The sequence below is a fragment of the Telopea speciosissima genome, chromosome 11 (assembly GCF_018873765.1).
Source record: "Telopea speciosissima isolate NSW1024214 ecotype Mountain lineage chromosome 11, Tspe_v1, whole genome shotgun sequence".
In the NCBI taxonomy this organism is placed as follows: domain Eukaryota; kingdom Viridiplantae; phylum Streptophyta; class Magnoliopsida; order Proteales; family Proteaceae; genus Telopea; species Telopea speciosissima.
In genome coordinates this window covers 56,420,933-56,433,898 of record NC_057926.1, presented here as the reverse complement: position 1 = coordinate 56,433,898, position 12,966 = coordinate 56,420,933, and the positions used below count along the sequence as shown (strand labels likewise).

General features: G+C 37.8%; 2 protein-coding genes across 2 annotated transcripts; one reads left to right on the top strand and one right to left on the bottom strand.

The window, feature by feature from the left end:
• Positions 1-1,674: 1,674 nt before the first annotated feature.
• Positions 1,675-5,011, top strand: LOC122645418 (potassium transporter 5-like). The gene is made up of 9 exons (XM_043838724.1): positions 1,675-1,797; positions 1,984-2,212; positions 2,374-2,622; positions 2,746-2,796; positions 2,887-3,147; positions 3,260-3,312; positions 3,396-3,510; positions 3,702-3,956; positions 4,051-5,011. The coding sequence occupies exons 1-9, from the start codon at positions 1,675-1,677 to the stop codon at positions 5,007-5,009; spliced, it is 2,295 nt and encodes a 764-aa protein (XP_043694659.1). The 3' UTR covers positions 5,010-5,011.
• A 3,210-nt stretch (positions 5,012-8,221) lies between these two features.
• On the bottom strand, positions 8,222-11,776 carry LOC122645417 (potassium transporter 5-like). Its single transcript, XM_043838723.1, has 9 exons — positions 11,663-11,776; positions 11,293-11,545; positions 10,930-11,178; positions 10,692-10,742; positions 10,157-10,417; positions 10,008-10,060; positions 9,777-9,891; positions 9,387-9,641; positions 8,222-9,245 (listed from the first exon to the last, which is right to left on the bottom strand). The coding sequence occupies exons 1-9, from the start codon at positions 11,774-11,776 to the stop codon at positions 8,320-8,322; spliced, it is 2,277 nt and encodes a 758-aa protein (XP_043694658.1). The 3' UTR covers positions 8,222-8,319.
• Positions 11,777-12,966: the final 1,190 nt, after the last annotated feature.

Sequence of the window (12,966 nt, the reverse complement as noted above, 5' to 3'; positions counted from 1 at the left end):
CCGTCAAACTTGGCCAAAAATAGAGAATCAGGTTCCTCTCCCCTGCGAGTAACCACCCCATCTCATATCATACCTCTCATCTCATACCATCTATGGGTATGATATCCACACCCCAACGGTACTCTCCACACCCCATGGACGGTGTGAAATGGAATGCGTGATCATTCACAAGGGAGGGGATTTGAACTCGAAAAAAGAACCTTCTCGATATGATTCCAAGTACAGATTTAAAAACAATGGCTTGGACTACCAATATATGCATAGAATACATGGGAGAAAGGAATATCAAAAAAACTTTCTTTATCAAAAAAAATGATATATCATTGAATTAGACTTTGACCAAATCTATTTCATACAGTTACTAGGCACCTTGATTTTTAGACAATCAATTATTATTTTATGGGCGAGGGTTTTCTAAATCAATAGCGTATCCTACGTTTAGAGACATTAATTATTTTTTTTTTCTTTTAAAAGAAAAAATGAATAAAAAAACTTAATGTCATCTCTCAGTGTAGAATAATCTATTGGTTCAAAGAGATTTTTTTTTCTTCTCTCCTTTTATATGTTACCTTATTTCATTATGGGATTTTCTTATTGACACCCTCAGAGTTATAGGTGTTAAATAATTAATATTATATTTATGCTCTCTTAGTTTAAAATATCTTTTCGATTAATTTAGTAAGGGCAAAATCTATCAGTTCACATTTATATTCGAAAAACGCAGGACAATATATGATAGTTCTTGAAAATAAATAATGGTAAGTCACTTTCAATATCTTTTACCCATAAGTTAAAAAACTTTTAAGAATGAGACAATAAAGAATCAAAAGAATATTATATATTTCTAAATTCACCTATAGAGGTGCCACTCAAACAATCCTTTTTATTATAGAATAACTGCAATATTCTTTCCTCACAAATCTGGTTCAATTAGATATTGTGATACCGATCTTGATTGAATCATGTTTTATGGATTGAAAGAGAAAGTCTAACAGAATATTATTGTGTGTACGCTATACATTGTCAACTAAAAATATATAGGCAGATTCCATGCATCACTTCTCGAGGAGAGATACACGGCGATGAAGAGGCATCCATTTGGATGGAAGCCTTCAATAATGAACCCATTAACAAAATCTAAGAGAGCGTAGGAAACACCACCAAGTAGAGATCTTTTTCTCTTTTTTTAATAATAAAATTTTTTTTATTGAAATAATAGAATTTTTTTTAATTGTATGAAACTCTATTATTGTCAAGGACAAGGTCAAAGTCAAAATTGAAGAGCTGAAGCAACTCATTTTTAATGGAATTGATGAAATTTGCTATGGGTCCGAAGTAATTTCACATTAAAATGATCGAAAAGGGCATTTAGGGTGGAAGATTATTATTAGATAGCAGTTGATTTTAAGACCATCTTCAGTCATAGGTTGAAAGGACAAAAGAGAAAGGACACAATGCTTGCTCAAGTCATGCATCCTTCAATTTTAATGGTGTAGCTACATTGCACCCATCTGGTGCAGGGCTATTCTTGCAGGGATATCATGTTTCATCATGTTTTAATGGGACTTTTTTTTTTACTTCAAACTATAAAAAGAGGAGAGGGAAGAGAGGCTGAGAAGATCAGGAGAGTACAAAAAAAAAAGGAGAAATAGTACTGTTAAGGGGGGACATCCGATGGCAGAATCAAATGAGGGAAGTCCACCAAGGAAGAATCAGCAGAAATTGTTTAACCGTGTAGATTCCCTTCACTTGGAGGCTGGAAAAGTCTCCGGCCAGCCGATCAAAAGCAACCAAAAGGTCTGGATGGATCGATGGATCAATCAATCACAATCTAGTATTAATTCCGTACATTAATTTTCAGTCTTAATTTCTTTGTTTGTTGTTAGTTTCTGCTTTTATATATTATTGTACAAATTAACATATATATGTTTGAATTAATTGATGGGAATTGAATAATTAATGCAAAATGATGGACGACGAGAGCAGCAAGGGAGTTGGGGAACGACATTGAGCTTAGCATTCCAATGCATTGGAGTTGTGTATGGAGACGTCGGGACTTCTCCACTGTATACATATTCCACTGTGTTCGCAAACGGCATCGGTGACCCAAATGACTTAATTGGGGTATTGTCACTCATCATCTACACCCTCACACTTGTAACCTTGATCAAATATTGTTTCATTGTCTTATGGGCCAACGACAATGGTGATGGTAAGCTTCATTTCGTTTCATTTCATTTCATTTCATTTCATTCATTCTTTTGTTGTTCATGCATGATGCATGCATGGGAGCAATATTCGTCAAGCAAGATCAGATGGAAGAAGAAACATCTCAGACTAATAAACATTTAATTTCATATGGGGGTCGTGTAGGGGGAACGTTCGCAATTTATTCTAAGATATGCCGTCATGTTAAGGTGAGCTTAATTCCAAATTATCAGAAAGAGGATGCAACGCTCTCCAACTACAGCGTAGAAGTCCCTTCCACGAATGTGAAGAGAGCTCAGAAGGTAAAAGAGACGATGGAGAACAGTCCAGCAATTCGTGTCATGCTCTTCATGTGTGCTATTGTTGGTACTTCCATGGTGATGGGAGATGGGGTTCTCACTCCAGCAATTTCAGGTTTGTCAAAATTAAATGGTACCCCCAATCAATTATTCTCTATTATATCTCTGGCAAAATTTTGTGAACTATCTTCCACTATTGAACAACTTTTGTTTTGTTTTGTTTTGTTTTTCTCTCCAGTGCTTTCTGCAGTGGGAGGAATCACAGTAGCAGTGCCAACACTTAGTCCAGGTACTCACTCGATCATCTTGCTTATAATTATGACACTGTCAATTGTCTTCATAACTAATTCTGTCAATATTGTTGTTGATGATTTTGCAGGTGCCATCGTTGGAATTTCCATAGTGATCTTGATCCTTCTCTTTGTATTTCAACGATACGGAACCGACAAAGTTGGTTTCGCATTTGCCCCTCTCATCAGCCTATGGTTTCTATTCATTGCTGGCATCGGTCTCTACAACTTGATCAAGTATGATATTACTGTTTTACGTGCTTTCAATCCAGCGTACATCATTGATTATTTCAAAAGAAATGGCACCAATGGATATATGTCTCTTGGAGGGGTTGTTTTGTGCATCACAGGTAGTGAGTAAAACTTAATTAAAACCTCTTTTAATTCCCTCTGATCATTATTTCGCATGAAATCTAAATGTTACTAAAACCTTTACCATCTCCATCTGCTGATATGAAACAGGAACGGAAGCAATGTTTGCTGACTTGGGTCACTTCAATATTCCAGCCATTCAAGTATGTACAATTCGATCATAATTAAACTCCTCCTACCCAATTCAGATCACAAAATATCTTGCTAAAATTCAATTTCTTTGCAGATTAGTTTCGGCGGATTTGTGTATCCTGCATTAATATTGGCTTACAGTGGGCAAGCTGCATACCTAACCAAATACCCAAACACAGTCCAAACTAGTTTCTATTCCAGTATCCCTGGTAAGTGTATCGATCTTTGTTCTGCATTAGTAGTAGTCATGCAATAAAATGATGCATATATGGAATTGATGGCCCAATGCAATGCCTAGCTACATACATTATTACTTGTCTTTCATGTTTTTAATAACTTCTTAATTAATTAAGGATGTTTTTCTGTTTTTCCTTCAAATGATCGACGACGACACATACAGGTCCATTATACTGGCCACAATTTGTTATAGCTATTATCGCGGCTGCTATTGCAAGCCAAGCTATGATATCTGGATCATTCTCAATCGTAGCTCAATCCCAAGCTCTTGGATGCTTCCCAAAGGTTAAGATCATTCACACTTCAAAGAAGTATGAAGGCCAGGTTTACATCCCTGAAGTTAACTATGCACTCATGCTCGGCACTGTCATTATCACAGCTGTCTTCCAGAATACAATAGCCATCAGTTTTGCATATGGTAATTAATGCTCCTTAATTAATTACAATTATGTATAACAAACATGGTAATTAATTGTATTGGTCTCTAATTTTGATGCATTCCATGCATGCAGGTATTTGTGTGGTTACTGTCATGGTAATCACTACTACTTTGGTTAGCCTCATAATGCTTGTCATTTGGAAGATATCCATTCTGTGGATCAGCCTCTTCTTCGTGATTTTCGCTTCAATAGAGTTAATATATCTATCCGCAACAATAACTAAGTTTGTACAAGGCGGATGGCTTCCACTCGCGTTTGCTGCAGTTCTTGTTTCCATTATGTGGGTATGGCATTATGTTTACAAAGAGAAATACATGTTCGAGCTCGAAAACAAGGTCTCCAATGATTTTATAAGAGAAGTAGTGATGAACCCAAATATAAACAGGGTGCCCGGAATCGGACTTCTATATTCTGAGCTTGTTCAAGGCATCCCACCCATATTTCCTCACTTCATTTCAAACATACCATCCATCCATTCAGTTCTAGTGTTTGTCTCTATAAAGCAAATCCCAATCCCTACAGTGGATATGGAGGAGCGTTTTCTATTCCGTCAGGTTGAACCACGAGAGTCCCGGATGTTCCGTTGTGTTGTTCGGTATGGCTATAAAGATGCCTTCAATCAACCAGAGGAGTTTGAACAACAGCTTGTCCAACGCTTGAAAGAATTCGTTCGTCATGAAAACTACATGCACAATGAGGAATTAATAGAACAGAACATCCTACCATTCAAACATCATCATACTCAATCAACCAACTCTTCTGGCCGAATTGTCAGTACCCGATTGGTCAGCGGACAAATCGTTGAAGCCGAAGAAGGTGAGACACAATTCATTGATGAAGCAATGAAGAATGGGGTTGTGTATCTCTTGGGCGAACCAGAAGTGAGGGCAAAGCCGAATTCCTCTTTCTTCAAAAAGATCATTGTCAATTACATCTATAGCTTCTTGAAGAAAAACTTTAGGCAAGGACAGGACATGATGTCCATTCCACGGACAAGGGTTCTCAAGGTCGGAATGATATATGAGATTTGAGATTTCCCAGATGCTCTTCCCCTGAACTGCAATTGATATATTGGTCTAATATTGTTGAGCCCTAAAAGAGATTAGACGAATAAGATCTTGTATGTGGATTAATCAAAATAAAGGAGTGTCTTCTCCTTCTTTTGTAAATTGGTTTGAAATATGTTGAGAGTGCAATGTGTGGTCGATAAATGATGAGCGGTATTTGTTATATGTAAAATGGATCAATGCTTCTCCATTAACAGAATTTATAAAAGGATCCATTTCAAATGAGAAGGAATAATTAATTGATTTCTTATTTTTTTGTCTTCCTAAGAAATATTATTTTAGTGTTGAACACTTTAACCTCCCCATATACCCTAGGATATTCGAGGCCGGATCAGGTCCTTGTACAAGGACTGCAATAGCCATCCTTGTACGCTGGCTAGTTGACGCGTGGGGTTGGCCCTACTTGCAATGTTCCATAGTTGGAAAATCTGGTTTTCTAACTCGACTCGTCGTCTAGAAAAACTTTGTGACTCGGTCTTGTTAAACCCAGTGAAGGTGAGTCATGTTTCTTCTTTTTTGTTAATGTAATAAATTTGTAAAATACAGAAAACTATGGGAAAAATTAAAGAAAAAAAAAATCAAGAAATCACATATTAATGTATTTTGAGTCTATACCATTAAACAAGAGAAGGGAGTCAAGGAGTTGAGTGTTTTCTTATTGTTTACGATTTTACTCAACTCAGTTTCTAAGTGAACCAATTTTATGGGTTTTTTAAATAGTAAATTACTCGGACCTCCCATGACCTTTCTGACAATTCAGGGAACCTCCCTCGCATTACTCAGACCTTCCTACCTTACAACAGCTAGATAAGGTATATAGTGAACTAGTCAATCGGACTTTTGAATTTGAATTACAAACTAATCGTATAACCGTTTCCTCCACAGTGCTGATCCATTGCTACGAGCCGCTTCATTTGATCCGATTGAGTTTTCCGATCGATAGGGAGCTGTTTTTGTTCTCGTTACTCCTGAATTCGAAGCTCCGACGAAGAAGATGAGGGTTGTGTTGCCATTAGAGATCGAGATGCTTTCTTTTCATTCATTCACTCGCGTGTATGCTTTCTTTGGTTTTCATGACTGTGCAGAAGGATCTAGTACTCCTCCTAGGTAGGGTAGAACGGTTACATATAGAACGGTTGTAGAATGGTTAGAACCGATCAAGGTTCTACATATCAGCAGCTGCTGTCTTAAGGGGTTGAGTTCATTCCTACTCTTCGTTATCCTTTGAGGAAGAGAGCTTCTGAAACCTCTAGGGTTTTAAATAATAGAGATAAGATGAGAATTTGAAGAGGTGATTGATTCTCTGTTGTACGCCCAAGTTTTTCCAAATACAGAGCACTGATAAGCTTATTCTGAGTAGTATCTTAAAGAGGGTAAGAGATGGAAAATCATTTCTTGCTTCATGTGAGTCCTTTCATATCCATCTTCTTTTCTTTGCTACAAATGAATGAATAGGACTGTTAATTGTGAAATCTTGAAGTACCTCTAGCTAAAATATAAGCTGGCAATGATGAGATTTTTAGTGCAGAGGAAGAACTTGCAACTTGCAAGAGAAAGTTATTCTTGCTGTGTCTTCAATATCTTGAATCGCGGATAAAGAATTTCCCATGAAGGTGCTTCATCTGATCCATAAAATTTCACACATATAAGTTTCAGAATTCAGACTAAGAACTAAGAGAAACCCATGAAGAATTGGTTAGGCTTCAGCTTGGACAGCAGCAGATTTGCACTTGCCTCTTGATTTCCTTATCTTACAAGTTGGTTTGGATTTGTTTGTTTGTTTTGTTTTTTACCCCTTAATCCATGGATTAGATTCTATTGAATCTGACCCATGGTGATACTTTATCAAAGAGTGAATATGGTCATCAAGTGATAGAACAATACGATCCATTTATTTACGATACTTGATGATATTCATAAAAGTATCTAATGAATCATTCGATCCTTTCTTCTTCTTCTTCTTCCTCCTGCAAAATGCCCTTGCTTACAAAGAGTTGGCGAAGATCAGAGCTGTCACCACAGCTATTTGAAAATGACTAAGAACATTCCATTCTGCAACCGTTGGAAATTTCAGAAGCAGAGTAAGACTGTAATAAGAGAGAGAGAGAGAGAGAGATTTAATATGTTTCTCAGGTGGAGAGTGGGGGTTGCGGCCTGCGTGGTTGGGGTTGCAGAGGGGTGGGAGCAGGTGGGTTTGCAGGAGGTAGAAGAAGAAAAAAAGGGAAAGGGTGTAAGGGCAATAGGGAAACTTTGTAAAGGGAAAATAGGTATAATTGTCAGGTTTCTTAGGTTTTTCCAATTTATCCGTTAATTAGGGTTAAAATACTAACGGACTGGGGCTAAAGTGAAGCTAAGTTTGAAAAGTAGGGAAGGTTTGAGTAATTGTTAGAAACGCAGGGAAGATTCCCTGAATTGTCAGAAAGGTCAACGGAGGTCTTTGTAATTTACTCTTTTTTAAAATACGACTAAACTTGCAAGTTTGTGATGACTCGGATAAAAATACCAAGTCTTATTTGACTTGGATGATTTATAACCCAGTATTGTCATTTTTTACTCTGATCTAGTTTACAAGACTCTTGACCAGGTTTTCCAAAATTTTAACTTGACTTGAGTGATTAGCCCCATTCAAAACCCGGTTTTCCAACGTTTTCCAACTACGGCAAACCTCTCCTTTGAAAGAGAGAGAGGACTATCAGAATCTTTCGAGCTCTTTGGTCATTCAGGGAGGGTTTAAGGTATGTCTTCATTGGTGATGGTGGTGGTTAGGCCGAGAAGTGGTGGATCGAGGTGCTATGGTTGTCTCAAAATATGGTGATTTGCGGATTTGTTGAAGAGGCGGAATGGAGGTGGGGGATCACGTCGATCTCGACTTCAAGGGTCGCCAGTTAAGGTCTCAGGTAATTTCTCTACTTATGAATAGAATCTTGTTAACTGATGGTAAATGTTTGACCTCTCTCTCACAACACAGTTTCTCAAGATTGTAAATCTCTTTTTGCTTTTTGAGGCTAAATAAATTTCTCCCTTTCTGGAAGGAGGGTTGCACCACAAAGAAAAAAAAAACTTCATAAACTAATGGAGAAGAATCCATTTTACAATATGGTAGATACATCACATTATCCACGTTAAGCTCTCAACATATTTGAAGTAACTTCACAAAAGAATGAGACTACTATACTTGGATTAATCCATGCATGATCTTATTCGCTTCATCTCTTTTAGTGATCAACACTAGACTAATATATCATTTGCAGTTCAGGGAAGATCATGGAAAATCTCAAATCTCATATATCATTCCGACTTTGAGAACCTTTGTCCGTGGAATGGACATTATGTCTTGTCCTTGCCTAAAGTTCCTCCTCAAGAAGTTATAGAAATAATTGACAATGATCTTTTTCAAGAATGAGGATTCTGGTTTTGCCATCACTTCTGGTTCGCCCAAGAGATACACCACTCCTTTCTCCATTGCTTTTTCGATGAACTGTGTCTCATCCTCCGCTCCAAGGATTGGTCCGCTAACGAAGCCGGAACTGACAATTCTGCCTGAAGAGTTCGTTGATTGCTGTTCTATTAAATCCTCGTTGTGCATTAAGTTTTCATGACGAATAAATTCTTTCAAGTGTTGGACTAGCTGTTGCTCAAACTCCTCTCGTTTATCAAAGACATCCTTATAGCCATATCGAACAACACAGCGAAACATCCGGTACTCACGGGGCTCAACCTGACGGAATAGAAAACGTTCCTCCATTTCCACTGTACGGACTGGGATGTGCTTTATAGAGACAAACACTAGAACTGAATGGATGGATGGTATGTTTGAAATGAAGTGAGGAAATATTGGCGGGATGCCTTGAACAAGCTCAGAATACAGAAGTCCAATTCCTGGTACCCTGTTTATATTTGGGTTCATGGCCAAATCTCTTATAAAATCACTAGAGACCTTGTTTTCCAGCTCGAACATATATCTCTCTTTGTGAACATAATGCCATGTCCACATAATGGTCACAAGAACTGCAGCAAACGCCAGTGGAAGCCATCCGCCTTGTACAAACTTATATACCACAGAGGATAGATATATTACCTCTATTGCAGCAAAAATCGCAAAGAAGAGGCCAATCCACAGAATGGATATTTTCCATATGACTAGCATTATGAGACTAACCAAAGATGTTGTGATCACCATTACAGTAACAACACAAATACCTGCATGCATCAAAGTTACAGACAGATGTTACATATATATTCTTTTGCATCCCCTTCTTTGCGGGTGATAAATATGAAGGGAATCTAATCATACTTTGTACGTGCGAGACATCTAGTATGGAGCATTAATTTAGAGCTTACCATATGCATTGCCGATGTTTGTTGTACTCTGGAAGGCAGCTGTGACAATGATGCAGCCGATCATGAGTGCATAGTTAACTTCAGGGATATAAACCTGACCTGCATACTTCTTTGAAGTGTGAATCACCTTAACCCTTGGGAAGCATCCAAGACTTTGGGATTGAGCTATGATTGAGAATGCTCCAGAGATCATAGCTTGGCTTGCAATAACAGATGCGATAACAGCTATAACAAATTGTGGCCAGTATAAAGGACCTGATGACATCAATTGAAAGAAAGCATCCCTAGGAAAGTTAAAAACGTACAGGAAAGACTTTTGAGGTATATATGTACTCATCCAGGCCATCAATTCCAATTTATTCCATGCCTACCGAACTGAGATCCACTTACCAGGAATACTCTTATAGAAAGTATTTGCAACATTTTCGGGGAATTTACTGAGATATGCAGCTTGCCCACTGTAAGCGAATAGTAATGCAGGATACACAAATCCACCAAAACTAATCTGTGAAAAAGTAATTAAACAACTGAATTTGTCATTGCTCTGAAAATTGAATTAGCAAGATTTTCTGCAATATGATGATGCTAAGTTAGGTAGGAGTTTATGCAGTCTCTACATACTTGAACGGCTCGGACATTGAAGTGACCCAAGTCTGCAAACATTGCTTCCGTTCCTGTTTCACATCAACAGAGATGGTAGTTAATTTGGTAACATTTTATTCTCTTGTGAAATAGTGAGAGTGGAAATCAAAAGTTTTAGGTTTACTCACCTGTGATGCACAAAAGAACCCCTCCAAGGGATATATATCCATCTTTGCCATTTCTTCTGAAATAATCAATGATGTATTTTGGATTGAACGCACGTAAGATACCAATATCATACTTAATTAAGTTATAGAGGCCGATGCCACCAATGAAAACAAACCATAAGCAAATCATAGGGGCAAATGTAAAACCAACTTTGTCTGTTCCATATCGTTGAAATACAAAGAGAAGGACCAAGATCACTATAGAAATTCCAACGACGGCACCTGGAAAATCAACAACATTGACAGAATAATGAATTAGTTATGAAGAATAGATCATCGAATAATATTCCAGCTGACCCGGCCATACTATGAATTCATTAAGATTAATTTGGGGAAAGATTAACACATGTAGTTTCAATACTGTTTTATGAAGATTATCATTTCAGATTTTAATATTAATATAGAATTGAATTCAGATTGGACTTTTTTGGATCAAGATCTGTTAGACAATTAATTGAATGTGTCATAATTATAAGCAAGATGATCGAGTGAGTACCTTGACTAAGTGTTGGCACTGCTATTGTGATTCCACCCACTGCAGAAAGCACTGGAAAAAACAAAAAAAAAACAAAACAAAACTAATTTGTGAATGTGGTGGAGGATAGGTCACATAATTCTGCCAAAGATGCAGAGAATAATAGTCTGAGTATTATCATTTTAGTTTTGATAGTTATAGATATTGATTGTGCCTCCATCATATAACTAGTCAACATAAGATCGACAACATGACAAACCTGAAATTGCTGGAGTGAGAACCCCATCTCCCATCACCATAGAAGTACCAATGATAGCACACAGGAACAGCAGGACATGAAGTACTCGACTGTTCTCCATAATCTCTTTAACAAACTCAGCTATCTTCATATTCTTAGTAGGGACTTCTATGCTATAGTTGGACAGCTCTGCATCCTCTTGCTGATAATTTGGAATTAAGCTCACCTTAACATGGCGGCATATCTTGGAATAGACCGCAAAAGTTCCCCCTACAACATATAAAATTTAATTGTTACTGGGTATCTTCAAGAATCATCTTTTAATTCACAAAATTAGTACAAGAAGAAAGAATGGATGTAATGATGAAACAAAGTGAAGCTTACCATCACCATTGTCATTGGCCCTTAAGACAATAAAAACATATTTAATCAAGGTTAGAAGTGTGAGAGTGTAAATGATGAGAGACAAGACCCCAAGTAAGTCCTGTTTGTTATTGATTCCGTTTGTGAATGTGCTAGAATACACATACAGTGGAGATGTGCCGATATCTCCATACACAACTCCAATGCACTGGAATGCTAAGCTCAATGTCGTTCCCCAACTCGCTTTCTGCTCGTCGTCCATGATACAAACAAGCTTAATGAGAAATCATGATGACTTGAAACCAGAAACCAACAACAACAATGAGAGAGAGAGAGAGATTGAAACCAAATTTCATGGAAATAAAACAGAGCAAGACAGAGATTATGATACCTTTTCTTTGTGGCTTAGGTTGGAGACTTTTCCAGCCTCCAATTGAAGGGAATCTACACGGCTAAACCTTTTCTCATCCATGCTTTCTGGAATTACCTTCACTGAATCTGCCATCGATCCTTAACACTACTTCTATCTTTCCTGATCTTTTCAGCAATTCTTTTCCATCGCTTCCTTTATAGGTTTAAAAAGTAATAACAATTAAACAAAAAAATAAAATCTCAAACACTTAGAGAATCAAAGACCCAACCAATAAGCCCTGCACCAGTTGTTGGCTGCAATGTATCTACCATTAGTTGGATGCATGACTTGAGCAATAATTCTATCCTTTGTGGAATCTGATATCTTCAAACCCCATATGCCATTTTCAATACTTTTAAGGAGAGATTATAGTACTTAGGATTCATAGGAAATATTATCAGTTCCATTAAAAAATTCGCAAGCTTAGATTAAACATTACCTCCTTTCAACTGTTCAATATGGACTTTGATTTTCTCAATTATAATACCAAATGGAGTTTGATATAATAATTGTTCCGAATGATCTCTATCAAATTCTGTTGACTTTCTCTCCCTTGTTTGATCCGCCACCACCTCTGCAATGGTCCCCTCTCCGATTACTTCTGCATTGTTGTAATACTTCAATACACTGCAACATCCTTGAAACCCTCCGGTGTGAATTCATTTCAATCTTGGGATTTCCTTTGCGGGAAAAGGTATGGGGTTTTAAGTAGGGGTGCAAGTTTGGCCTTGTCGGCCCGAACCCGCCCTGGCCCGCCCTGAGCCCGAACAGGGTCTGGGCTGAGATATTTGGCCCTGAGGATGGGTCAGGGCTGGAAATTTCTGGCCTTGAGTTAGGGTCGGGTCGGATTAGGGTTGAGGTCTCGAGCTAAGCTTGGCCCGGCCCGGCCCTACCCTGATTTAAGTTATACTATAAAATATATGTTGATATAATTTATACATTATAAACTTTAAATTTCACCCACATTTTTTTATATAATATACTATATATGAAGATAATAAGTGTTATAATATAATTTATTATATTATTATTTTATATAAAATTAATAATGTTCTTCCCAGCCCATTCCTACCCATGCATTTCTTTTCCCCTCCCCATGACCAGGGCCAATCAGGGTTGGCCCGGCCCGACCCTGAGGACGGGTCAGGGTTGGATTTTTCTGGCCCTGAGTCAGGGTAGGGTCGGGCCTGGGCCTAGCTAAGGGGACTTAGGGTTGGGCTAGGGTACTACAAAGCTCGGCCCAACCCGACCCTGTTGCAGCCCTAGTTTTAAGTGTTTTTACA

What these genes read in the sequence shown, in the direction of transcription:
- LOC122645417 (XM_043838723.1), bottom strand. Translation starts at nt 11,776, where the DNA reads ATGGCAGATTCAGTGAAGGTAATTCCAGAAAGCATGGATGAGAAAAGG. An exon ending in AGTGCCAACACTTAGTCAAG is followed by an intron (nt 10,418 to 10,691) that starts GTACTCACTCGA and finishes TTGATTTTCCAG; the next exon opens with GTGCCGTCGTTGGAATTTCT. An exon ending in AAACATCGGCAATGCATATG is followed by an intron (nt 9,246 to 9,386) that starts GTAAGCTCTAAA and finishes TGATGCATGCAG; the next exon opens with GTATTTGTGTTGTTACTGTA.
- LOC122645418 (XM_043838724.1), top strand. Translation starts at nt 1,675, where the DNA reads ATGGCAGAATCAAATGAGGGAAGTCCACCAAGGAAGAATCAGCAGAAA. An exon ending in TCTCACTCCAGCAATTTCAG is followed by an intron (nt 2,623 to 2,745) that starts GTTTGTCAAAAT and finishes TTTTCTCTCCAG; the next exon opens with TGCTTTCTGCAGTGGGAGGA. An exon ending in TCAATATTCCAGCCATTCAA is followed by an intron (nt 3,313 to 3,395) that starts GTATGTACAATT and finishes ATTTCTTTGCAG; the next exon opens with ATTAGTTTCGGCGGATTTGT.